The sequence below is a fragment of the Oncorhynchus mykiss genome, chromosome 9, assembly GCF_013265735.2.
Source record: "Oncorhynchus mykiss isolate Arlee chromosome 9, USDA_OmykA_1.1, whole genome shotgun sequence".
NCBI lineage: Eukaryota > Metazoa > Chordata > Actinopteri > Salmoniformes > Salmonidae > Oncorhynchus > Oncorhynchus mykiss.
In genome coordinates, this window is record NC_048573.1 from 19,607,360 (window position 1) to 19,635,345 (window position 27,986).

The following is a 27,986-nucleotide window of genomic DNA, read 5'->3' on the forward strand; positions in this document are numbered from 1 at the left end:
AAATTGGCCCATGTGATAACATAGAGGCTATGTAGCATGCAGTATGTCAGTGGACTGTGTTTCTAATTGTTATGGTCGTGCTCAACAATGTAAGCATGAGAGAAAACACACTGAGACCACATAGACATCCTGCTGAAACTACATAGTGAAGGAAAGGTCAACCAGGCCTGTCCAAAGCAAAGCAAAGCATCTTGATGTCACAGTAGACCAGTGTTCAGGTACTGGTGAACAGCTCACTGAGTGAATGTTGCGTGGGTGGGTTTAGCATGGTAACAGTAGGTTGTGTCTGCAGAAGCCCTCTGCACACGCATTCATACAGACATACTGTATGTACAGAACACAAGAGAATGAAGTTATTTATTAATGAAAAAAGAGGGCACATTCTGTATACAGGGATTTCAGGAGAGCAGTGCAATACGAGCAAATAAGCTATCTCAATTAATCATAATTTGCAATGCATAGCGATGATACAGTATCTCTGACTTTACTCCAAAACCAATCTCTAGTCTATTGACAGTGTCCTTAGCTTTATCTATTTCCTGGTGAGGTAGATTATGGTCAGACAGCAGAGGAGAACTCCAGTTCTTATGATGGAGAGGACCAGGATTCTCATCTGTAGATCAAACTCACAATCTGAAATAATAAAATATACTGTACCACTCCAACATAGTGCTATGGGCAGTAGTCGATACAGCGAATAAATCATTAACTGCAATGTCTGTCTTTTTAAAATAGCATATGGATTAGGAAATGTAGCCTACCTTCAACATCCAGCTTGGTCCCGTTCCCCAACAGGATCTCCCCACATGAGGCCACAGCACAGTAGTAAGTCCCAGCATCAGAGAGGCTGAGGTTCCTCTTGGGGAGGTTGTAGACACAACTCTGTGTAGGAGACCCAGCCTCAGGGCTCTTCTCACACTGATCACTCCTGTCTCCATGGGTGTAAATGATTCCTGGATGGGATTCTCCTGAGCCATGTCTGAACCAATAGACACTGTGTTCTCCTGCACAGGTCTCAGTGTGTATTGTACAGTTCAGAGTCACAGAGTCTCCTGGCTGAACTGACTCAGACACAGGCTGCTGGAGCACAGACATGCTGTTGGACTCTGAACCTGAATAGAGTCAGTAAGATCATGGTGTGTAAATTGTATTGTTCTGGTATATTCATTCAGCGCCAAATATTTATATATTTCTAATTTAATATTTCTAATTTAAAATCCAAAATTAGGGAAAGAAGTTAAGTTACCTTTGACAATTAAAACAGTTCCTTCTCCAAATTTGAGTTTGCCCTCTTCCATAACACCACAGTAGTATGTAGCTGAGTCCCCTGACTCTGTCTTGGAGATGGTCAGGTTACAGCTGTCAGCTCCTCTCTTCACACTCAGATGTTTAGTCTCAGTAAAGTCATTGGTAAAGAAAAACTACTACTGGCCACTGTAAAGTGATGATGTCATGAGAAGTGGTTTCTGTCCAAGAGCCTGTTTGTACCAAAACAACATTGGTATTCACGTCAGTTGGCCAAAAGGAAGTGATATTCCCACTACCTCCCATCTCAGTAACCATAACAGCGTCTGGTTGAACAACGTTCTTGGTAAATGCAAAAACTGTCAAAGCAAACAAACAATATAGATCATCAAGATGAAGATTGAAAAACATCTCAAATACTTGCTACAAAGTCATTCAAATGGTTTCTAAAAGCCAATAACATGTAGATTTTAAATATATATCAATTCACATTTCTTACAGGTGTAGGCATTAAACAAAAAGATTGCCCAATGTCTGACCATCATTGTAACGTCAACCTCGCTGCACTGTATAGAATGAGGGTCTGACAACGGGGCACCTGTTATATTTACAAGCATTTCACTACACTCGCATTAACATCTGCTAACCTTGTGTATGTGACCAATACAATTTGATTTGATTACACTTTACATAGCCTTTATACAATGTAGGAGGGTTAACGTTTACCGTAATGTAAATATGCCCCCCCCCCACTGCACAAAAGCTGCATTTCTGTCTCTTGGTTTTCATCATAGGCCTCCAACATTAAAAACTGTTATTAGTTGTCATAGCATTAGCATTGAATACTATTTTTGTTGGTCTAATTTCAAACCTTTGTTTGTTACCAATATATTTTTTGTTACTCATGTAAAACCAAATCCTCTAACTAGCCTCACTAGTGCCACTCTGCATGTCCCCTATACATTTCCTATCAGTGTAATGCAAGGCTTTGAAAATTTGGCAGATGTCTTTTTTGATCATTGCAAGACACCAGACTGGTTTACAGCTCACTTAGCAGGTATTGTGTTGGGAGAATTCCGTTGGACCTCTTACAGTGGAGGTTCTCATCACCAGACCAATGCCTCACTGCTTATGTCCCGGTGGCTGTATAAGGCACTACTGCCATCTGGAACAACACAGAGAAGATTGACATTTACATCTCCAATGTTTTTTATTTAGTTGAGCAAATACATTGGTATGGGTAGGCCTTCTATTGGTACAATTAATCCTCAAACACATTCAGCCCAGAGATATAAATAGTTGGATGATGACAAGGCATAGTAGCATCAGTGCCATTAGGATGTGGCTCACAAACTTCTCTGATTTATTTATTTATTTTACCTTTATTTAACCAGGTAGGCAAGTTGAGAACAAGTTCTCATTTACAATTGCGACCTGGCCTGAATCACGTTATCCAGAAACTAACTGTATGTCTATTGGTTGCCTTGACTTCAATGGCTTATGTGGCTAATCAGAAGCAGGCAAATTTAGCACTCAGAACAACAGGCCTTGTGTTCTGGAATCTAATCTGATTACTAGAGAGCAATTCAATTTAATAAATGTAATAATGTAATTAAATACCATTATTAAATAGGCTACATGTACACTATTAACTATTAGTTGTTCTGAGTGCAAATCAATTGAACTTTTTTGTAATCATTCGGGGTCTGAAAGAAAGAAAATAGAAATGGTTTAAACCCTACAGAATGTGAACTTTATGACTGCTGTGGTTCTCATCTTTGTCCACTAGAGAGCGACATTCTCCCATATATAATCTATGAACAGATTATGATTTTCTCAATTTTTATGCCCGGGCTGGTGTATAAATAATACGAATTTACTCCTGCAACCTACCCAAAAATACCAATACGATAATCTCCAATGAAAAGGAGGCAAACACATGCCATTATAGTATTACAATAATAACCTAAACTTTTCTATCCAAAAAATGCAATTCAACTGTGGATTTATCCTGAATATTAGTGCAGGTGATCATGCAATTTGTAGTTGACCATTTCTCACCAGCCCCGCCTCACAAAGCCACCTGATCCACCCGCCCCATCTGTCAGTTATACCGGGACTTAGGTGGTGCTTTTCACGGGAAAGATAGCTATGTCGGAAGTACGGAAATTTACCAAAAATCTGAGTAAACCTGGAACGGCGGCGGAACTCAGGCAAAGTGTCTCGGAGGCATCGGTGATTGTGGTTAGTATGGTGGCTTATTATCTCATCTTCAGTTAGCTGGTAGCCAAGGTACCTTGCTGTCCAAACCCGCTCACTTTACGACGGAACCTTGGCGCCAGAGTCCTGTCCTGTTTCATCCAGAAAAGCATTTGTTATACTTTTAGTTTACAACGTTACTTGAATGTCCGAGTCTCATCATTCCCCATATGTCACCCACTGAGCAGAGTTTGCCACATTTGATTTACAAGTGGCAATTTAAACTTGCGTATGATGTCGTAATTATCTGGAAATTAATACATTTCGTTAGGCAGAAAATTACCATATTTTAAAAAGGATAGTGTATATATATATATATATATATATATATATATATATATATATATATATATATATGTAAGTATCGTATTGCGATATGTGTCCTTTTTCTGTGGCTATGGAGAGAACACATGGCCTCATGGCTGCAGCGCCTTTTGTGAGCTTGTAGAATGTGCAGTGCCAATTCTGAGTTGGCCAGCGACACTGCATGGTTTCCCAAGATCCCTTTTCCTGTTCTTACATCCTGCTCCTTTCTATGCTGGGTGGGCGGAATTAATATTTTTAATGCCCCAAGCATGTACAGGATTATTGATCCTGGTGGTCTTTGATGATAGACCTACAATAACAGTTCCGTCTGCAGGAGCCTTTTCTCTGTCTTTGTTGAAAGGACAATAGTGCTGTAGGCTATATCATGGATCGTGATTTGAGCACTGGTTGTGGTTTGTAGTTTGGTTGGCTGCTTGTAGTATTGGCTTAAACCCTGCTATGATGCCTGGAATTGGCTTGAGAAAAATTGCACATAAAACTGATGAAGCACTTCAGATTTAATCATTCACAGAGGGCTTCTTTGAGTTCTCTGTGTGTGTGTTTCTTTCTGATGTCAGCGTTTTTGCAAGAGATTGCTCTCCTCTGACATCAAAAGATGCATGACCTTTCGGGGTGACTCTGACCTCGTGATTTACCATCATGGGATTTTTCCACTGTAAAATCTCCCACACTGTCGATGTCATCTGATTCACCAGGTCTCTTTTTCTCATATGCGACACAACCAACACACAAACCCAGACAAGACAATGCCAAGACAACATTCAGTGGACTTTTGAAAACCTGCCTTTGCCCAGACCTTTTTTTATGAACAAACATCTCCATTCAAGTCTTATGACAATGACGCAGTGAAGACAACAGGCGTAGTAACCTTGTGATGAGATTTGATGTTGCCTGATGTGTGTTGTGTCTGGTTAAGCGGATGATCCTCGGGGTAACGGTCGACGTGGTAACAGAGAACAAGCGCTGTTTTGTTGAGGTTGCCTAGCCAGCGGTGATTCTCTAGAGGCATGCTCCAGCCATGCTGTGTGTGTGTGTGTGTGTGTGTGTGTGTGTTTGGTCGGTCTTTATCTGTCACATTTGTCAATGGGGCATCTTGTTTTATTCTTCCTGGCGTTCTGTGTTTTCTGCTCTTTCCATCCTTTCCACTCTCCTTTTTTAAACTGTCCAGTTAGTGCGTCTAGGAACAACGTTTCCTACGTTGAGTTGAGAGGGCTAGGTAGCCTATTCCTTTTATTATGGGGTCTGTTCTCTGTCATCTGAAAAGGAGTGGATTGGTTCAAGTAACAGTTTAACATAAGCCTAGTAGTATATTACTAAGGCCCACCAGCTTCACATGCAGTCCTTTCAGATCATAAGACATTGGGACGTTTTGAACGGTAGCTGAAGTGAAACTACTATACGTGTCTGAAGAGCTTTCTTGCGATCAAATATACAGTGCCTTCAGAAAGTATTCACACCCCTCGACTTTTTCCACATTTAGTTGTGTTACAGCCTGAATTTAAAATGGATTAAATGTAAATGATTTATTCTTTTGGTCCCTCGGCTACACGCAATACCCCATAATGTTATAGCGGAATTAAGTCCTTTGAAGATTTTGCACATTCATCAAAAAAATTAAAGCTGAAATGTACTGAGTCAATAAGTATTCAACCCCTTTGTTAAATCAAGCCTAAATAGGTTCAGGAGTAAATATTTGCTTAACAAGTCACATAATAAGTTGCATGGGCTCACTCTGTGTAGTAATAGTGTTTAACATGATTTTTGAATGACTACCTCATCTCTGCACCCCACACGTACAATTATCTGTAAGGTCCCTCAGTGAATTTCAAACACAGATTCAACCACAAAGACCAGAGAGGTTTTCTAATTCCGCGCAAAGGGTAGATGGGTAAAGAATAAATGAAAAAAAGTAGACATTGAATATCTCTCTTTCTCTCTCTCTCTCTCTCTCTTTCTCTCTCTCTCTTTCTCTCTTTCTCTCTTTCACTCTTTCTCTCTTTCTCTCTTTCTCTCTCTTTCTCTCTTTCTCTCTCTCTCTCTGTGTGGTTTACTATGTTGTTTACCGTGTGTGTGACAGAAACATGAGTGGGGGAGGGGACGAGGGAGAATCACTGTGCACCAGCTGAAAGGGAAGTAGTTGGTCTCCTCTCCACTAACTCCCTCGACAGAAGTACAAATACCCTCTGCTCCAGCTGTGCTGCCTTTAATGGAATTATAAATGAGTGCCAGGTGGGACACACACACACAGCTGTACATGTTGGCTGAGTCCTTCCCTCCCTTGAAGTTCTCCCAATGTCTTTGGTCACTGACGAGTAGCCACTGCAGAATGGGTAGTTCCATGCCACAGGTTGCCTCTGCATGAAACTGCTCTGAGGCCCAGGAGTTTATTACTGTAACATAGAGATGACGACATATTATTCAAAATAGGATGTAGTGACTTTACAGCAGATATGTGGTGGAGGTGGAGCCGCCATCTTTGTTTTGTGGTTGTGTTGCCTTGGTAACATGTCAGACTGAGTCACTCCTCAATGGCTGATGAAGTTACAACTCCTGCTATAACTTGTGCCATGCTGCTAAGGGTCACTCACTGCAGCAAGCAACGTAAAGTCAAACGAGAAACAGTAGCCAGGAACTTAGACCCAAAGGTTATAAGGTATTTTTCAAACCCTGTCCGGTGCCTAACCCTTCCAAAGAGGACTCCTCTGTAGGGGCCATGTAACATTGCAACCTCTGGGGCCAGAGTGTGGGACATTACCCCTAAAGGACATTCTGTTGAACTAGATTACTGTGCCCTGTGTTCAGTGGTAACATAAGATATGTTTTAAACTCTCCTCCAGTCCAGCAGTCTGTTTGTAATTTGTTTTTCCCTCATCCTTCTCTCTCTCTAGCTCTCTCACCCTCTTCCTGTGGTCCAATAAACATAAAAATGCTGTTTGTGTGAATGGGCAGGTGAGGGTTTGTGCCTCTGTTTCTGTGTCTGTCCAAATGTTCTTCAAAGTAGCCACCCTTTGCCTTGATGACAGCTTTGCACACTCTTGGCATTTTCTCAACCAGATTCACCTGGATTGCTTTTCCAACAGTCTTGAAGGAGTTTCCACATATGCTGAACACTTGTTGGCTAATTTACATTCACTCTGCGGTCCAACTCATCCCAAACCATCTCAATTGGGTTGAGGTTGGGTGATTGTGGAGACCAGTTCATCTGATGCAGCACGCCATCACTCTCCTTCTTGGTCAAATAGAGGTGTGTTGGGTCATTGTCCTGTTGAAAAACAAATGATAGTCCCACTAAGTGCAAACCAGATGGGACAGTGTAAGTGTGCCTTGAATTCTAAATCAATCATTGACAGTGTCAACAGTAAAGCAACGCCACACCATCACACCTCCTCCTCCATGCTTCACAGTGGGAACAACACATGCGGAGATCATACGTTCACCTACTCTGCATCTCAAAGACACGGCGGTTGGAACCAAAAATCTCAAATTTGGACTCATCAGACCAAAGGACAGTTTCCACTGGTCTAATGTTCATTGCTCGTGTTTCTTGGCCCAAGTAAGTCTCTTCTTCTTATTGGTGTCCTTTTAATAGTGGTTTCTTTGCAGCAATTCGACCATGAAGGCCTGAGTCACGCAGTCTTCTCTGAACAGTTGATGTTGAGATGTGTCTGTTACTTGAACTCTGTGAAGCATTTATTTGGGCTGCAATTTCTGAGGCTGGTAACTCTAATGAACATATCCTTTGCAGCGGAGGTAACTCTGGATCTTCCTTTCCTGTGGTGGTCCTCATGAGAGCCAGTTTCATCATAGCGCTTGATGGTTTTTGTGACTGCACTTGAAAAGACTTTCAAAGTTATTGACATTTTCAGTATTGACTGACCTTCATGTCTTAACCTTTTCACACTGTACCAACACATGGGTGTGATCATTCTACAGTGGTCCCTGTAGCATACAATCAAACTGGTGTGATTAGAACGCTTGGTTAGAACGCTTATTTAGAACACCCATTTTCAATTGACGCAACAATCAGCATTTGAGCTGGCCACACTTTTTTTCAGAAACGTTTTGCACAGACACAGTCCTTACAAAGTTCTATCCAGAATGTGAGCAGTTTTATTTTTGGATGCAATGTTCAGACATTTACAGAAGTAGCTACAGCATAACACAATCATCCAAACTGGAAAAATGTAGGCTACATTTGTGCTAGCGCTAACCGAGGAAAGATTGACAGAACACAAGCGGTCATATTTTTGTAACTCTAGACTGACAGAAACTACATTATGAATTAGCTAATAGCAAATACTATTTATAATTAATCACATCACGGGAGAGCTCACCATGGATCGAAATAATTGAATAAAACACTTTCTAAAAATTGAAAGTAATCCGACGTTGGGTAGTTTCTGCGCTCCACCATGTTTGTTTTTTCCCAGAAACCAAAGATAATAAGAGGAGACCAGATGAGTTATTCTGTTTATAGTATGCATGTCGAAGGGGGTGTTTCGTCTACCATCGTTCACACCCCACCATTCACTTCCAGAAGGTCTGAAACCCAGAATGGATTGTATGTCAACAAACATGGCTCCACACTTAGCTGGAATTAGCTTAGCTTATCATAATCAGTACATACTTCAAGAAAGTATTTTACACACAATGTGTTCATTACTGTCTATGCAAGAATCGGAATGCATGTTTTGTACTTGAAAATGTGAATAAAACAGTAAATATATAAATAATTACCACACAAAACATTTTCTGATAGTGATTCAATGGTACAAGTGGCGCGTGCCGGCAGTGAATCACGTAAAATCACACTCCCACTCTGGGCCATTCAATGTTGTTGTTTATGTATGTAGGTAGTGAGCTAAGCTGAAGCGTTAGCAATGTCTTTCAAAAGGAGACAACTTACAAATGCGGAAATTCTGGAGATTTCATAAAATTCTGACAATGACTCTGAGTATGAAAGTCAGGAATCTGACCGTGACAGTGAGGAGCTGCCCCCCAACCTTGAAGCCAGTGAGGAGCTGCCCCCCAACCTTGAAGCCAGTGAGGAGCTGCCCCCCAACCTTGAAGCCAGTGAGAACCCTGAATCTGAGGACCCTTTGTCCACTGACGAAATCCCGGGTCCCTTTGAAGATGCTGGTGGTGATGGAGGCAGACCGACAGTGGATGAAGTACAGGAGTTCTGTGGTAGCTGGAAGGCCGCCAGCCATTTCACCCCTCCTGGCCCTGCTGTTTGCGTTGATGTGTCCCAGTTTGGAGTGCCCCTTTTATAGCGAGACCACCCCCGATTTATCAGTGCCATTTGAGAAAGAAAAAGCATAGCTGCGTTCTAAGTCCTGCGACGCCCAGCGCGTATGACACAAATCAACAGTACAAAACCAAAGATATTGGTCTGTTTTAAGCAATTGATCTTGTGTCATCGTGTTGACGATCAGCTTTTATACTAACATCACCAATCTGAGGTCAAAAGGATGTGTGATTTCCCCCCCCCCCCAATTCAACGTGGTCATGGAAAGTAGTGTAATATACATGAATTAGAAATGGCAAAATAATTCAATGTCTTAATTTAGGATGATGGTAAATACAGCAAACTCAACAACAACAAAAAATGTCTCACTTGTTTAACTATTTAGATAAATGCTTTTCCTGAGCACAATTTAACCAGGTGTTCTAGACTTGAGCGTCCATATGGTCTGTGCAGCAGGCTGAACGTTTGACGTCCCTAATTTTAAATTCATGGGCCAATATAACCACATAGGAGTTCAGTTGGTACAGCATTCTCCCTCATGGGTACAACAAAATATAGCCTCTCACAAGGCCCTGCCTCAAAATATGTTAAGGAGCCAGAAACCACAATACCATGCACCCACTACGGTCAAAAATATTTTTGGCGCACCTAAGATATGATACAGTACTGTATTCTGTGAGGTGGATTTACAGTACAATTCAAAAAACAGCTATTATTTCCCCGCCCACAACATTTTCCCACAATGCACCATCATTTACAGTATGCTGCAGTAAAATGTTGAAAATACAAACAATGCTGTTGATCCATTGAGGATATGGACTGGCTGTTGATCCATTGAGGATATGGACTGGCTGTTGATCCATTGAGGATATGGACTGGCTGTTGGTCCGTTGAGGATATGGACTGGCTGTTGATCCATTGAGGATATGGACTGGCTGTTGATCCATTGAGGATATGGACTGGCTGTTGGTCCGTTGAGGCTATGGACTGGCTGTTGGTCCGTTGAGGCTATGGACTGGCTGTAGGTCCGTTGAGGATATGGACTGGCTGTTGGTCCGTTGAGGATATGGACTGGCTGTTGATCCATTGAGGATATGGACTGGCTGTTGATCCATTGAGGATATGGACTGGCTGTTGGTCCGTTGAGGATATGGACTGGCTGTTGATCCATTGAGGATATGGACTGGCTGTTGATCCATTGAGGATATGGACTGGCTGTTGGTCCGTTGAGGATATGGACTGGCTGTAGGTCCGTTGAGGATATGGACTGGCTGTTGGTCCGTTGAGGATATGGACTGGCTGTTGGTCCGTTGAGGATATGGAAATGACCGGACGCGAGATACAGTAGGAAAGAGTTGATGTATTGAGTGTGTATTCCTGGGTTTCTGACAACACAATCACCCTTTCTCACACATCTCACTCGTGTTTTGACAGTAAAGGCCTGAAGACAGACAAGCTTCCAGCTCACGTGTTTGAAATCGATGAAGACGCTAAAGATGAGGTGAGTGGGACTTGATCTCTCTCTTTGTGTGTGTGTGTGTGAGAGAGAGAGAGAGAGAGAGAGAGAAACATTGATTATCAGATGATGTTGAGTGGTCTAGTATTGACCTAAGGTCTTCTGTGTGGTCAGTTCACTGTGTGGTCAGTCCCCCCCCCAAAAAAAACCAATCCCCCGGCCCAGCTCTCAACGGCCCAGCCGGATGTGGATAATCTTAGCATTAAAAAGGTTTGTAATTGAAGGAAAATAAATGGCTGCCAGCCATGGTCTTCTTATGGAGGGAGCAGAGGGCACGGAGCCGAGGCTAGCACTGAATCATTCCAGGGCTGTGTCTGTGACGACACCCTATTCCCTATATAGTGCCTTACTTTTGACCAGAGCTCTATGGGGTAGTGCAGCATGCAGGGAAATTGGCTGCCGTTTGGATACAGCCCCAGTACTCGCGAGAGGGGAAAAAGTGAGAATAGCAGAGGCTATCAGTCCAGGCAGCACTAAAAGAGGCTAATGTTACATGATTTCGTGTCCTTCATAGCTGCACCACAGGCTGTTGACTCGTCTCAGAGGGAGGGAGCAGCCATGGTGTATCACTTGTAGATCTACAGTATATGTCGTCTATTCCTTTTGTCTCAGCGTGCAGGCTTTTATAACCACGAGAGAGGTGGGAGAGAGGTGAGAGAGAGAACCATAATAATTAATCAATGATAATGCAATCTGGGAGATTGGTGAGCGATTGGGGGGGGGGGGGGGGGTGGATGGGGGTCTCAGAGGAACACGATAGAGGGGGGGGGGGGTGATGAGGGAAGAGAGAACCCAGCCAATTGGATTACAGGACGGAGCTAGAGCGAGGTACATGTACGATCGGACGAGCGTGGAGGACAGAGTACCACTTCAATGTGATTAGAGCTAGGACACACATATATGCGCGCGCACACACACACACCTGTTAACTGAGCTGTGTGTGTATGTGATAGCTATGGGATTTCTCTGTATGAATTTCTCTATTTCCCAGCAGCAGTAAGTGAATTAGGTTCTTTATCTGCCCAGTCATAGTCAGAATGTCCTGTGGGATGGAATACATCTTTGCTGTGACTATATGTCCACTGAGTTGCCATGTCCTCCTCCTCGTGATATTAGTGTTGTAATGAACGGTCCCATGGGTATTCTCTCTGCAGATGAGATGAGTGGTTGAACTGTGATGGTGGGGTTAAATAGTTGGGGTTAAATGATTCCCACCTGTTCATGGGAAGCCATGTCTTTCTGTATGAATTGGGTGAACATTGTGTCTATTTGACTGACTGACACAGGTACATTTGTTTGAATGTGTGGTTATTATTTCTGTGTGCGTTGTGCGTCTGTGTGTTTGCATGTGTGTGTTAGCCTATAGATATATTCACGCTCATCATCAATATCAACCCTTCCTGTGTGTGTGCCAGGACTCGTCCTCTCTGTGCTCTCAGAGAGGGCGTATCATGAAGCAGGGCTGGCTGCAGAAAGCCAACATCAACAGCAGCCTGTCCGTCTCCATGAGGGTGAGTCAGAACAGCTCACCCATCAGCCTTGTCTACTGCCTATAGACGGTTGGCTGACAACATCAGGAAAATGAAGTGGCCGGAAAGCGTGCGTTATGATTCTGAACGGTCTGATAGATTGCAACAATGACAAGAAGCTGCCATGTGGGGAATCGTACGTGGCTCGTTTCAGCTTGTTGTATCTTGTTATTGATACCATGTCTTGTTTTGAGGTGTTTTGACGGATGTCATGTCTATGCTATATACACAACACTTCCTTTATACACAACAGATTTACTAGGATAGATCAGCCCAACTACTAATATACACAACACTTCCTCAACACAACAGATTTACTAGGATAGATCAGGACAACTACTAATATACACAACACTTTCTTTATACACAACAGATTTACTAGGATAGATCAGCCCAACTACTAATATACACAACACTTCCTCAACACAACAGATTTACTAGGATAGATCAGGACAACTACTAATATACACAACACTTCCTCATCACAACAGATTTACTAGGATAGATCAGCCCAACTACTAATATACACAACACTTCCTCATCACTGTGGATTGTACACAGCTGGCGACCAACTGCGGTACTGTGCAGGCTCTTGTTCAGCACTAACATACAGTACCTGATTGAGCTAATACAAAAAGATATCTCTACGCAATGCCATAACCAGCCTCCTCTACCTCTGTACACACGCATCGTTCAGCACCAGACACTAGCCTATACAGCAGATGTATCCTACAGTATGAGCGAGGCTAAAGACGGCGTTGCTATTGGATTGAATTAAACCTCTCTACCTCTGGCCCTCAGGTGTTTAAGAGGAGGTATTTCTACCTGTCCCAGCTGCCGGACGGCTCTTACATCCTCAACTCCTACAAGGATGAGAAGAAGTGCAAGGACACCAAAGGGTCCATCTACTTGTACTCCTGTATAGATGTCATTCAGGTCATTATCCCATCTGGACATTACCAATAGCATGAAGTGTATCTGCTGTTCTGAGTTTTTGTGTTGTTGCTTGCTCCTAATGTTATCCGAATAGATAGTTTGAAAATGTTGTTGTAGGAGTACTCCCTGACTCAGGGCTTTATACAGCTGTAGGATCTTAATTTGAGCCAGTGTGCTACAGCAGGAAAATAATCCTGCAGCGACAGGAAATGTGATTTATTATGTGGATTATAATTAATGGACATTTTTGTAGGGGTTGATCCATTTTATTCATGAGCGTAAATCAAGTCTGAAATGTAAAACTCCTACAGTACAAGTTTGCATTTCCTGCTTCGCAGGAACATTCTCAGCAACAAATGAGTGATCAAATTAAGATCCTACATCTGTAGATTGACCATTTGCTTACAGAGGCACACCATGTGCTTTGGGCTTTGTGTAGACCGACACGTCTAGATATTTAGCTATTTAGCTATTTTTAATGCTGGAACACAGTGCTGGAACAACATTGGAAAAATGCTGGCTCAGGAAAGCTACAGTATGTATAAGGAATTCTGCTGGTTTTGTGTTTCAACATCCCAGTAAAAGGGAACTCCTTTGGGATCGTAAAACCACCACTGTGACCACATGAACAAGTCCGTTTTCAGCTCTCGCAACACTTGTGAAAGTTAGGTCAGGATCCCTCTCCTCCACCTTTGCCATCCTTCAGGAACTGATTGGATTTTTTGAACTGCATTCCAGTCTCCGGTCAGTTAAAAAATGGGTGCTTGCATTGTTTCTCCTAATAAATGAGAGAAACTTCTGAGTGTTGGCACTGTGTGGTACAGTAGACTGGAGAGGCTGCCAGGAAGCTTTCCATTGGTTAAAAGTATTTAGGAGCTATAATGAGTGTTTTTAGATGACTTTGTTTAGATGCCCACAACCAAACTTCAATATTTTCACCCCAGTGCCCTAAAATACGTCGTAACGGCTTTGAGCTAAAGATGCAGGAGCGCTTCAGCCACTTCCTGGCTGCGGACAGCGAGGAGGAGATGGAGGGGTGGGTGATCACCCTGAAACATGCCCTGCAGAGCAGCACCGAGGGAGGAGACCGGAAGAATGGAGGAGACAGCCTAGACTGTGCCCTGGGTGAGGAGGGAGGGGACTGGACTGGACACACACATATACTTATAATACACATACACACTGATATACACGCAGTGTACGCTGTACTCTCCTACTCCTACACACTTGCGTTACAAACAGACATGTATTTAGCTACTCCACTCCTGTCATTATTCTCATAGCACAGTTTCACCTGTCTTTCAACGTGGTAATCTCTAGGAGATTCAAATCCCTGCTACTGACCTGTAAACACACTGAAAAACCTTAACAGTCAATTACAGGATGATACACAGTTGGTACCAGAACGCAGCACTGTTTCACTTGTTTTCTCCAGTAATTTGACCTGACTCAAATTCAGTTCCCCTTTCACAATTCGTTGGAATTGTTTGTTGACATAGAAGGAAGTTATTGTGAACTATTGAACTCAGCGTATTACGGCTGTTACAATAGTGGAGGAATGCCAACATTATGCAGCTGTGTGTGTGTGTGTGTGGAAGCGCGTTGGAGGACTTTCACAGTTGGGGGAATTTATTTTCCAATTAGGAAATGGTCCTTTTGATAACATTATGTTCTCATATGCCCCTGAAATGCAGAGAGATTCGGAAGGCTTGTACAGCAGAAAGCGGTGGGAGTCAGCCTGGCTATTCTCCAGTTTCCCCTGCAACACAGCGAAGGGAGTTAGAAAGACATCAGAGTTAGTACGAAAAGCTGCATTTTAAAAGGAATGCTCATTAGGACATTGCTCAACTTGGAAGAGTGGAACATTAAAGTACACTCATCCAAGGTTTTTGTGCAGTTGCGGGATAGCCAAGTACATAACTCTCGGAGTATCAGATATCACAGAACTTCCACTTATATCAGATGTCATTATCCAAATCGTACAGTAGGCTGTATGGTAAGTACACCTTTCGACTGACACCTCTCTCGCCCAATCAGATGAGGACAGCAGCAGCCAGGGGAAGGGAGAGAGCCTATTGGAGAGTCTGGGGAGGAGCCTACACCCTGAACTCATAAAGGTCAGTGTTATCAGAGTAGAGATGTGCTGCAAGGCTACTGTCAGCTATGCTTATAGCTGCTTATATATTTTAAAAAGATCAGTATGAATGTATCCTTTTTGCCTTATTTTTGCACTAAGCACCAGGGCCCGTATTCACAAAAAGGGATGATCTAGGATCAGGTTTTGCCGTATAAGAAGGGAGACCTGATCCAAGGTCGGCACTCCTACTCTGAGAAGCTTGATGAATGCGGGCCCTGATAAATAATCAATGTTTGGCACTCCACTGAGACATAGCCTCCAGTGCTAATAGATTCAGTCTGGTGTGTGTTGGTAGTGTGTTTTGATCTGACTCTCTTCACCTCTGGTTTCATCAGTGTCTGTGCTGTATTGTAGTAGTAGTGAATATGTATTACCCCTCATCTACTACACACAAGGTTGTGAACCTAGCCCAGTACATGGTGGAAAAGGTTTTATAGGGTTATTCAGACGCAGAGCACCCAGATGTAGGATCTTTAATTTGAGTTAGTTTGCTACAGCTGGAAAGCAAACAACTATCCTGCAGCAACAGGAAATGTGGATTATAATTCATGGACATTTTTGTAGGGGTTGATACGTTTTTTCATAAGGGAAAATCAAGTCTGAAATGTCAGTGGAAGTGACAAACTTCAGAAGCCTTTTTAAACCTCAAATACACTCCACGTTTTAAATGTCCCGCAACAGATCAAATGAAGGTCCTTCATCTGTATCCTGTTTCTCTTGGACAAAAAATAAAAACCCTCTTAAATAGTTATATTCAAATACTGTATGTGTAAGCAGTAATATAAGCAGTAATGATCATTGATAAGGCACGTGCACTAGAGAATTCATTCTCTAGTCAGTTAGAGAAAGACAATACCTCCACCTGACATATATAGGCTATATTATGTCTAGTCATTTATGTGACGCTCACTGAGCTTTGATACCGTTACACTATCAGGGAACCACAGTTTACAAGCTCCCTTTTATCTGTAGCAGGTCCCTAATGTATAGTACATCCTGTAACCCTGGACATAACAACAGTACAGTACCTTTATCCCATAGAGACCTCACTGCTTTAATGTATCTATAAACCCAGAGCAGCACATGGAGAACAAAGAGAGCTGTAATCTCTGTGTGATGAGGCTTTTTTAACTGGCTCCTCTGAGATGTCGCAGCTCTCCCCTTCATAGAGGACCAGGTTATCTCTACTGTCTGTCTGGGGCTGGATGGTGTGAGAGGAGGAGAGTAAATGAGAGGGGGATTTAGGACAAGAGAGGGGGATGGTGGAGTTCTCTGTCGAGCTCAGCTGTGACCTGAAGCTGTATGTGTCTGTTATTACTTATTTTTGTCTTCTTCCGTCGCTCTGCAGTATGCTAGGGAAACAGACCAGCTCAATAAACTCAGGACCCTGAAACACAGGTTAGCACGGTCTGTTTTACTCTATTCATTTCCAATAGGACTGGCGCCGATAGATAGGGCAGCCGTGCATCTCGTCCCTAGGCAACTTTTCTACGTGTTATTTCTTACATTATTAGCCCAGAACATTTTTTGTGTTATTACATACAGCCAGGAAGAGCTTTTGGATATCAGAGCCGCCAAAACTCACCAGCATTACGACCAGGAATACGACTTTCCTGAATCGGTTCCTTTGTTCGTACCCCCCAGAGCAATTGAACTGATTCCAGAGGCTGATCGAAAACCCCACCAGCGAAGAAGAGGTATTCAGAGTGGACTTCTAGTCCGACTCAGGAGGCGCGCACAACACCCACCGCTTCTGATTATATTCCCTTCCTATAGGCAGAAACTCAAACAGGAAGTACCCATCCTAAGGACTATTCAACGCTGGTCTGATCAATTGGAATCCACACTTGAAGACTGTTTTGATCACCTGTACTGGGAAATGTTACGGGTAGCCTCCGAGAATAACATACACTGATACGGTGACTAGTTTGTCTATTAAGAAGTGTATAGGAGATCTTGTTCCCACTGTGCCTTTTAAAATCTACCCTAACCAGAAACCAGCATTTTCACAAAACTGAAAGCGCGATCCACAGCATTTAACCATGGCAAAGTGACTGGGAATGTGGCCGAATGCAAACAGTGTAGTTATTCCCTCCGCAAGGCAATCAAACAAGCGAAATGTCAGTATATAACAAGCGAAATGTCGGCCGTTTTGAGGATAACAGAGTCCCACGACGCGGCCCACTACCAAGGACTGTGGGCTCTCCTTCTCTGTGGCGTATGTGAGTAAGACATTTAAGCATGTTAACCCTCGCAAGGCTGCCGGCCCAGACGGCATCCCTAGCTGCGTCCTCAGAGCATGCGCAGACCAGCTGGCTGGAGTGTTTATGGACATACTGTATTCAATCTCTCCCTAACCCAGTCTGCTGTCCCCATATGCTTCATGATGGCCACCATTGTTCCTGTACCCAAGAAAGCAAAGGTAACTGAAGTAAATGACTATCACCCCGTAGCACTTACTTCTGTCATTATGAAGTGCTTTGAGAGACTAGTCAAGGATCATATCACCTCCACCTTACCTGACACCCTACACCCACTTCAATTTTCTTACCGTCCCAATAGATCCACAGACTATGCAATCGCCATCACACTGCACACTGACCTAACCCATCTGGACAAGAGGAATACCTATGTAAGAATGATGTTCATTGACTACAGCTCAGCATTCAACACCATAGTACCCTCCAAGCTCATCATTAAGCTTGAGGCCCTGGGTCTCAACCCCGCCCTGTGCAATTAGGTCCTGGGCTTCCTGATGGGCCGCCCATAGGTGGTGAAGGTAGGAAACAACATCTCCACTTCGCTGATCCTCAACACTGGACCCCACAAGGGTGCGTGTACAGCCCCCTCCTGTACTCCCTGTTCACACGTGTGGCAAAGCACGCCTCCAACTCAATCATAAAGTTTGCAGACGACGCAACAGTAGTAGGACTGATTACCAACAATGACGAGACAACCTACAGGGAGGAGGTGAGGGCCCTGGGAGTGCGGTGCCAGGAAAATAACCTCTCACTCAACGTCAACAAAACAAAGGAGCTGATCGTAGACTTCAGGAAACAGCAGAGAGAGTACCCCGCTATCCACATCAACGGCACTGCAGTGGAGAAGGTGGAAAGCTTCAAGTTCCTCAGCGTAAACATCACTGACAAACTGAAATGGTCCACCCACACAGAGAGTGTGGTGAAGAAGACTTCAATTTCAGGAGGCTGAAGAAATTTGTCTTGGCACCTAAAACCCTCACAAACTTTTACCAATGCACAATTGAGAGCATCCTGTTGGACTGTATCACCCCCTGGTACGGCAACTGCACCCCCCGCATTCGCAGGGCACGCCAGAGGGTGGTGCCGTCTGCCCAACGCATCACTGGGGGCAAACTACCTGCCCTCCAGGACACCTACAGCACTCGATGTCACAGGAAGGCCAAAAAGATCATCAAGGACAACAACCACCCAAGCCACGGCCTGTTCACCCCGCTATCATCTAGAAGGTGAGGTCAGTACAGGTGCATCAAAGCTGGGACCGAGAGATTGAAAAACAGCTTCGATCTCAAGGCCATCAGACTGTTCAATAGCCATCACTAGCATATTAGAGGCTGCTGCCTTTATACATTTACTTGAAATGACTGGCCACTTTAATAATGGAACACTAGTCACTTGAATAATGTTTACATATTTTGCATTACTCATCTCATGTATATACTGTATTCTATTCTACTGTATCTTAGTCTATGCTGCCATTGCTTGCCCAAATATTTATATATTCTTAATTCCATTCCTTTACTTAGGTTTGTGTGTATTGTTGTGAAATTGTTAGATATTACTGCACTATTGGAGCTAGAAATGCAAGCATTTCGCTACACCCATAATAATATCTGCTAAACACGTGTATGTGACCAATAACATTTGATTTGATTGAATGTTTGAGTCTATTAAAGCAGACCTATGGTATGATGAGTATAGATGTGTGCCTGTAGATTAACAATATGTCTGTCTGGGCAGTCCCAGGGCCCTGCTGGCTTCACTGGCATCAAGTGAACGTCTCAATTAGAGAATGTCTGTGTATGTACATTGGATGTGTTTCCATGACGATGGATGCCAAAAGCTAACCAACATTCCCTCCTTAATCTTTTTTCCTGACCTCCCTCTCCTCCTTCCCCTCCACATCCTCCTCTCTCGCCTCCCGCCTCTCCACTCCTTTCCACTTCTTCCTCCCCTCTCCCCTCCAGAGGTCAGCTGCCATGACCTCCCCTTCAGCCTGCAGGGCTGTGTCAGCGAGAGGGGGGACGGGGTTCTCACCAATGTAAGGTCACATAGACACACACCCTTCTGCTCCAGCGTAGGTCACCACTACACCTCGACACTCCGTCTGAGAGAGGGACATTTGTGTGCTACATTAATTATGCATAACAAAGAACAGATACAAAATGAACATCAGGCTTTTCATGTTTCATGCTGTATATTCATCTTATGTTGATATCGTTATTTGATCTGTTTAAGTATAAAAAGTATTATAGTACATATTTTAATGTAAATACGAATTACACTACAGAGACCTATGTCATGATCCACATTCACATTTCCTGATGAATGTAGTTAGTTAGCATTCTGCTATGAGTGTGAGATGAATGCAGTGCCTCTTTTGACGTCAGCCAGCAGTATAGAGAGCACACTAGTGAGTACTCCCTCTCTCCCTCCTTCAGAGTGGATTATCGTAGACATGAAACACAGTGATGAATAACTTCATGCCCACTAGAGCATTTATAGAGCTGGTTGGGAGTTGGGGATGTTGGCTGACCGACATTTGCGTGGTTAGGAAATAGTTCTACTCTCCTCCTCCCATCTTAAACTCAAACATAGATAGGCTTAATGGTTCCTGGAAGGAATGGCCATCATTCAATATGCTTATATCTACATAAGTGCACATACACTCATACACACACGCTCTTTGTTTGTACCTCGTAAATGCACACAGACACGCTCTCCCACACACACACACTCCCTTTCCCATCTACCTCTGTTATCCAGGTGGAGCCGTTCTTCTTCAGCCTGGCTCTGTTTGATGTGTCTAAGAGCTGTAAGATCTCCTCTGACTTCCATGTGGACCTCAACCCCCCCCCCCCCCCCCCTGTGTACGAGAGATGCTGACCGACACCTCCCAACTCTCCCCTACATCAGAGGGAGGTGGTGGAGGAGTGAATGGAGGAGTGAACAGTGATGCAGGGAATGGGAATGGTCTGCCCATTCTACAGAGGTTGTCTGAGTCTCTGCTGCGTTCCCCTACTCAGGTAGGACCATAGTGACCTTACCTGCCCTATACCCTGTGTGTTGGCTTGTGTTGTGTTGAGATTTGTTTAAACACGCACACACATATGAGTAGGCTAAATCATGCTTGTGTTTCTGTAGAAATTATGGTGGGATCACAGACTCCCAAGATTAGAAATGTAGTCTGTCTCTCCCTTATTTGATATAAATACATTAAGGTGAAATTCTTAATTAGTGAAACTGCCACGACAGTTTGGGATATTACAACAACAAAGAGGTTACTGCAAACAACGAACACTCCTTTTTTTCCCTCTGACATCATTACGGCTTGATAGGGGTGCGTACTGGTGGCATAGAAGTCAGACGCAGGAGAGCAAAAACTGTGTTTCCAACTGCGCAGTTTAATAATAAAAACCACCGGAAAACAGAACAATCAATACATGGGTACACAACCCCACACACACCAGACATAAGGTGCACAAGCACTTACAAAAAAACAATACCGGGCAATGACATGGGGGGGAACATGTAATTGATGGAATTGAAACCAGGTGTGTGGGAAGACAAGACAAAACAAATGGAAAATGAAAGGTGGATTGGCGATGGCTAGAAGACCGGTGACGTCGACCGCCGAACGTCGCCCGAGCAAGGAGAGGGACCGACTTCGGATGAAGTCATGACATCTGTAGACCATGCTATTTACCAAAACAGTTTTCAGGTCATAACACACACACACTCACACACTCCTGCTGGGCCCATTAACAGCATTACACAGGAGCAATACTGACGGTGCCCGGCTGTAAATCACAGTACACAATCAGACCACTACAGTTCTGAACCTCCCACCCCTAGACTTGAAACATAACAGCAAGAACATAGGCAAGGGTGGATGGAACACGACTGCAGAATACCCTGTGAAATGGAAATAATGGGAAATCACTGTGGATAACATCTAGACCCAGAAACAGAATGAAGAACAGAGCATCAAACAGAATAGAATCAATCAAGACAATGGTCATCCTCACTCTCATCGGTCAAACAATGCATGCTGATGACACAAAAAATGGAACTTGATTAAGCTCTTGCCCAGTTTGTGCGTGTGGACCTAGCGAAGTCTAACAGGACACCGAGAAATGGATAGTAATCGCAGAAATAGGCTGTCTGATTATAGACACGGAGGCCAGCAGATCACAGTGAAATTGAGGTGCTGTTTGGGTGTAGTCCAAGGACAGCCTCCTTCACCCCTCAGCCCACAACTCTCTCTACTGCATCGGTCAGTAGTAGCAGCAGCACAACGGTAGTTAAGGTGTGGTACTGGTACTGGTACAGGTACTGATACTGGCAGGCTCCCCTTAGTCAGGTCCCTTATTAATGTCCCATCTCTCTGGTACTGCCATTGGCAGACTTACTTCCGCCAGCTTTAGACATATTTATATTGTGAATAAAGTGTCGTTTTAAGGGTGTCGCCCATGTAACTGTGTGGTGGTAGCAGACATTAGCTAGGCCATGCCGTACTGTCATTAGCCAAGCCACAGCTAGAGCATTTGAATGGAACTCATTATGTCACAGCTGATGTATAGTTACTGATCCAAATGTCCCATTCATGTCTCAAGAACTCCACTCTTACTGTGCTGCCACTCCCAGGAATATTGTGTGTGTGTGTTTGTGTTTGTGTTTGTGCTCGCACATGACACTGTGAGAGCCACGTTTGGCTTCATATCACTGACCCCATAATAGTTTCAGTTCTGTTTGGGTTTCCTCTATAACTTCAACCACAAACGACAGCCAGCCAGCCACTTCCCTGCCTGAAGTTTAATAGCAATGTTTTCCACCACTAAGGTCTGCATCATGTTTAACAGCCTCATCCTCCTCCCTCCATCTGTCTTCTCCTCTAGGGTATATTAGATACACAGTCTTAAACCCTCCTCCACACATCTGTCTTCTCATCTAGGGTATATTAGATACAGTCTTAAACCATCATCCCTCTGTCCCTGGCTACTTTTTAAAGTGTCTTTTTAAATTGAATTGCTTCCTATTTTGGTCTCAGTTCCATCATGATCAATTGAGTTGCTGTTCCACTATTATAAATCATAAAGCCTGTGTTATCACCTATACATTGGACTCATTGTGTTCCCCTCCAGACAGCCCAGAAGGTTCTGAAGGCTGCCAAGCAGACGTGTCAGCGCCTGGGCCAGTATAGGATGCCCTTCGCCTGGGCTGCCAAGTAAGACACAGATTTTACACAGATTTTAACTCATGCACACTACCAACTCACGTTGTGCTATCATACGGCAGATGAATAGAATGTACACACCACAATCTCAATGTGCTCTCCTACACTAATGTAATGTATCCAATATAATAAGAAGTGAAACAAATCAATTACAATGTTATTAGTCAAATGCCCCCGAATACAACAGGTTGGCCTTAGAGTGGAATGTTTACTTACGAGCCCCTAACCAACAATGCAGTTTAAAAATATATATATTCGTAATAAGAATAAATAAAAGTAACAAGTAATTAAAGAGCAGCAGTAAAATAACAATAGCAAGACTATATACAGGGGGGTACTGGTACAGAGTCAATGTGCGGGGGCACCGGTTAGTTGAGGCAATATGTACATGTAGGTAGAGTTATTAAAGTGACTATGTATATAGATGATAACAACAGAGAGTAGCAACGGTGTAAAAGGGGGGGGGGGCAATGCAAATAGTCTGGGAAGCCATTTGATTAGATGTTCAGGAGTCTTATGACTTTGGGGTAGAAGCTGTTACGTGGCACTCCGGCACCGCTTGCCGTGCGGTAGCAGAGAGAGCAGTCTATGACTAGGGTGGCTGAGTCTTTGACAATTTTTAGGGCCTTCCTCTGACACTGCCTGGTATAGAGGTCCTGGATGGCAGGAAGCTTTGCCCCAGTGATATACTGGGCCATACGCACTACCCTCTGTAGTGCCTTGCAGTCAGAGGTTGAGCAGTTGCCATACCAGGCAGTCATGCAACCAGTCAAGATGCTCTCAAGGATGCAGCTGGATAACCTTTTGAGGATCTGAGGACCCATGCCAAATCTTTTCAGTCTCCTGAGGGGGGAATAGGTTTTGTCGTGCCCTCTTCACGACTATCTTGGTGTGCTTGGACCATGTTAGTTTGTTGGTGATGTGGTCACCAAAGAACTTGAAGCGCTCAACCTGCTCCACTACAGCCCCATCGATGAGAATGGGGGTGTGCTCATCTCCTTTGTCTTGATCACGTTGAGGGAGAGGTTGTGGTCCTGGCACCACACGGTCAGGTCTCTGACCAACTCCTTATAGGCTGTCTCTTCGTTGTCGGTGATCACTGTTGTGTCATCAGCAAACTTAATGATGGTGTTGGAGTCGTGCCTGGCCATGCAGTCATGAGTGAACAGGAAGTACAGGACGGGACTGAGCACGCACCCCTGAGGGGTCCCTGTGTTGAGGATCAGCGTGGCGGATGTGTTAACTACCTTTACCACCAGGGTGCAGCCCGTCAGGAAGTCCAGGATGCAGTTGCAGAGAGAGGTGATTAGTCCCAGGGTCCTTAGCTTAGTTATAGCTTAGAGCTTTGAGGGCACTATGTTGTTGAACGCTGAGCTGTAGTCAATGAATAGCATTCTCACATAGGTGTTACTTTTGTCCAGGTGGGAAAGGGCAGTGTGGAGTGCAATAGAGATTGCATCATCTGTGGATCTGTTGAGGCGTTATGCAAATTATAGTGGGTCTAGGGTTTCTGGGATAATGGTGTTGATGTTGTCAGGACCCGGTTACGAACCCGGGTCTCCGGTGTGAGAAACAGTCACTTAGCAAACTGAGCCACGAATAGTCGGCAGAACCCAGAAGATGAGGCAGACACAGCAGTACTTGAGACGGTGTTTTAATAAAGGAAAGTTCAGGCAAAAATATAAGTCCACAACGTCAAAAGTAATTCCAAGAGAACAAAGGTAATCCTACAAGTCAAAAAGGTAAATCCACAAGGTGGTAGGTACAGCAGAAAAAAGCCTCAAAAGATAATCAAAAAATAAATAAACAAGAACAAAAACAGAGTACCACAAGAGAGTCCAACTGGAGCAACAAATGTTCACAGCATCACTGGGGCTGGGTGCTAATATTCAAACACTGAGCAAAGAACTGAGGAAAACTAAGGGTTTAAATACAATCAAGGGAAATGAGGCACAGGTGCAAATAATAACTGGGAACAAGGGAAAACAAAAGGGTCAAAAAGCACAATGGGGACATCTAGTGACCAAAACCAGAACAACCATGGCCAAATCCTGACAGATGTGAGCCATGACCAGCCTTTCAAAGCACTTTGTGGCTACAGACGTGAGTGCTATGGGTCGGTAGTCATTTAGGCAGGTTACCATAGTGTTATTGGTTACAGGGACTATGGTATTCGGCTTAAAACATGTTGGTATTACAGACTCAGACAGGGAGAGGTTGAAAATGTCAGTGAAGACACTTGTCAGTTCGTCAGCGCATGCTCGCAGGTACACGTCCTGGTAATCCGTCTGGCCCTGCGGCCTTGTGAATGTTGATCTGTTTAAAGGTCTTACCCACATTGGCTGCGGAGAGCGTGATCACACAGTCGTCCGGAACAGCTAGTGCTCTCATGTATGTGTCAGTGTTATTTGCCTCGAAGCGAGCATAGAAGTAGTTTAGCTTGTCACTATAATGTTTACTTTGAGACAGTGTGATGATCATTTATTTGCATCTAAGGTGTTCCTGTACGGTGCACATCCTCTTCACACCAAGGTAAATATGAGTGTGTTTTACACAGTGGAGTCTGCTGAGGGGAGGACGGATCATAATAATGGCTGGAACGGAGCGAATGAAATGACATCAAACACATGGAAATCATGTGTTTGATGTATTTGACACCATTCCACGCTATTCCGCCTCAGCTATTACCACGAGCCCTTTAAGGTGACACCAGCCTCCTGTGCTTCTACACAGTAAATATGATCCTGTCTGTGTCTGTTGTTCTCCAGGCAGGTGTTTAATGCCCAGGGCAGTCTGGACATGGACGGGAAGTTCTCTCCTCTCTATCGCCAGGACAGCAGCAAGATCTCCACCGATGACCTCATCAAGATGCTGGCTGACTTCAGGAAGTGAGTCATCAATAAGACCTATGATGGCTGTGACAGTACACTGTAGGTGGCTTGGCGTGCTGGTTGCGCTATATGTCAGTCGGTACCCTAGTGTCTGTTTGCACTGCAGGCTGGTTTTCTAGTGCTTTGACTGTGTCATGCACGTTCACCCTTTAGGCCAGAGAAGAGCAAGCTGCAGACTATCCCTGGACAACTAAATGTCACCATCGAATGTGTGCCTCCAGACCTCTCAAGTGGGTAGTTTTATTCAGATATGTACACCATCCATATTCAAACATTTGCCTTAACTACTGTTGATTTAGCCTGTCGTTTACATTAGATTGAATGATAAGTCAAAGTGTTAGTGGTTAATTGAATTAGTTGATTATGGTTGATGACGAGGTATATTGATTAGTTGCACTAATGAACACTTTAATCTTGCCCCCCCTTATTTATGCATTTATAAAGCCTTTATAACAGCTACTTAAGACATTCTAACATCGATTGCTCTAATGTCCTCCCTTCTTCTTCCTCAGACACGGTGACCTCGTCCTACATCCCATTCAAGCCCTTTGAGGAGGAGTGTGAGAGGGTCTCTGTGGAGATCGAGGAGTTTCTCCCTGAGGAGGCCAAGTACCCCTTCACTGTCTTCAAGAACCACCTGTATGTCTATCCCCTTTAGCTGAAATACGACAACAAGAAGAGCTTCGCCAAGGTGGGGGAGAAGAGGGAGGGAGTGAGAGAGAGGGAGGGAGGAAGGGGAGAGGGAAAGCGAGAGAGAGAGGGAGATGGTTTTAGTCATCAGTGTGGAAATAGCGACACCAAACTGACTTGCAAGCATTGAGGGCAGTTGGTTATTGTGTTTACAGCTCACTACTTCTTGACTGTCCTCCTTCCTGGGGGAGTTATTGTGTTGACTGAAGTGTCTTTTATCATTCCAGGCAAGAAACGTAGCGGTGTGTGTGCAGTTCAGAGACTCGGACGAAGAAGGCGCGGCCCCTCTAAAGGTGAGCGTTTGTTTTGGATGAGAGGTGTGTGAGGTTGTGAAAATAACTGGGAGTCCCTAGGAAAGAAGACAAACTGCTGATAATGTCCAACTCAGTGGAGTGGCAGAGTGGTTGCCAAAAATTAGAGGAGAGAAAAAAACTCTGACCTAAGCCAGTTATTACAGCTGGCAAGGAGAACTAATGAGATCACTTACTCACTCACTCACACATTGAGCAACATCCACACACACAGAATATTTCTGGGGGGAAACCTCCATCAAACGGCTAAATAATTGTTTTTTAGATGGAATGATAGCCAATGGTTTAGGAAGCTAGCATTTACAGTACCATACTGTAGACCTAAGTTCTGCCTGTTTTAGTTGTTTGTTGCTGTGCTGGTCTTTTCTGTACTCTCACCCCACTCTGAAGATAAGACTCCATGCTGGAGATTCCAGTCCTTCTAGCCAGGGAAAGGGTCCTCAGCATCACTGTGTAATCACCGCACTTTCACATGTTGTTGCCGCAGGAACAGGGCTTCTAAATGCACAACTTTTTCCATGCTGGTACACAACCCATAATCATGTGATCTGAAACTGCCTCTTCCCTCGACTGAGCTGTTCATTTGAGCTCTGCTCACTCTGTTCTTTCAGAGGACCTCCACCGCTCTCATAGGCTGTGTCGCAAATGGCACCCTATTCCCAGGGTAGTGCCTTACGTCTGACACTACTTTTCACCAGAGCTGCTCAAACGCTGTGCCCTACTTAGGGAATAGGATGCCATTTGGGACCTAGCCCGAGGCTCTGCCTCTCCTCTCTACAGTAATGAGGAATGACCAAAGTAATCAATGTCCTAATTACCGTTCCAAACGAATCCCCCTCTCCTCCTCACTGTGTCTGCCATATCAGGGTCAATTATCTGGACTTCTGCCTGGACTTCCAAACAGGTTGACTTCAGGGCACGTATTCACAAAGCCACATCACATGCATGGGCTTAGGCAACTCAGCCTGCCCCTCCTCCTTCCCTCCCCTGGTTCTGCTTGGTCTCTCACGCCAGTTTAGCGTGTTCTCCTTTCATTAACTCAAATCTCACCTCTAACTGACACTGGTGAACAGCTAGTTTTCACCATTGTTCATAATGATGTTTGCTTGTGTTGCAAGTTCTGCCATGAGAGGCTGGCGTTGTATTTTAGATGTGATTATACAGTTCTTTGAAACCATTTCTGTCTAGTTATTATCAGTGCTCAAAGATTGCTGTAGACTTACTCACTGGCATACCCTAACATCGAAGGATGAGCAGTAGATGACTAATAATGTATGTGTGTGTGTTTCAGTGTATCTACGGAAAGCCAGGGGAGACACTCTTCACCACCAGTGCCTGTGCGGCCGTCCTCCACCACAACCAGAACCCTGAGTTCTATGACGAGGTGAGCCCCCCCTCCCATG

The 27,986-nt window shown here is 44.1% G+C and overlaps 1 pseudogene and 1 gene segment (V, D, J or C); one reads left to right on the forward strand and one right to left on the reverse strand.

Moving 5' to 3' along the window:
* Positions 1-340: 340 nt before the first annotated feature.
* On the reverse strand, positions 341-3,476 carry LOC110531686. The segment is given in 5 exon segments: positions 341-613; positions 762-1,112; positions 1,247-1,478; positions 2,338-2,410; positions 3,420-3,476. Coding segments are annotated over 3 exon segments (582 nt in total).
* A 5,299-nt stretch (positions 3,477-8,775) lies between these two features.
* The window catches only part of LOC110532966, an 88,044-nt pseudogene continuing 68,833 nt past the window's right edge, over positions 8,776-27,986 (forward strand).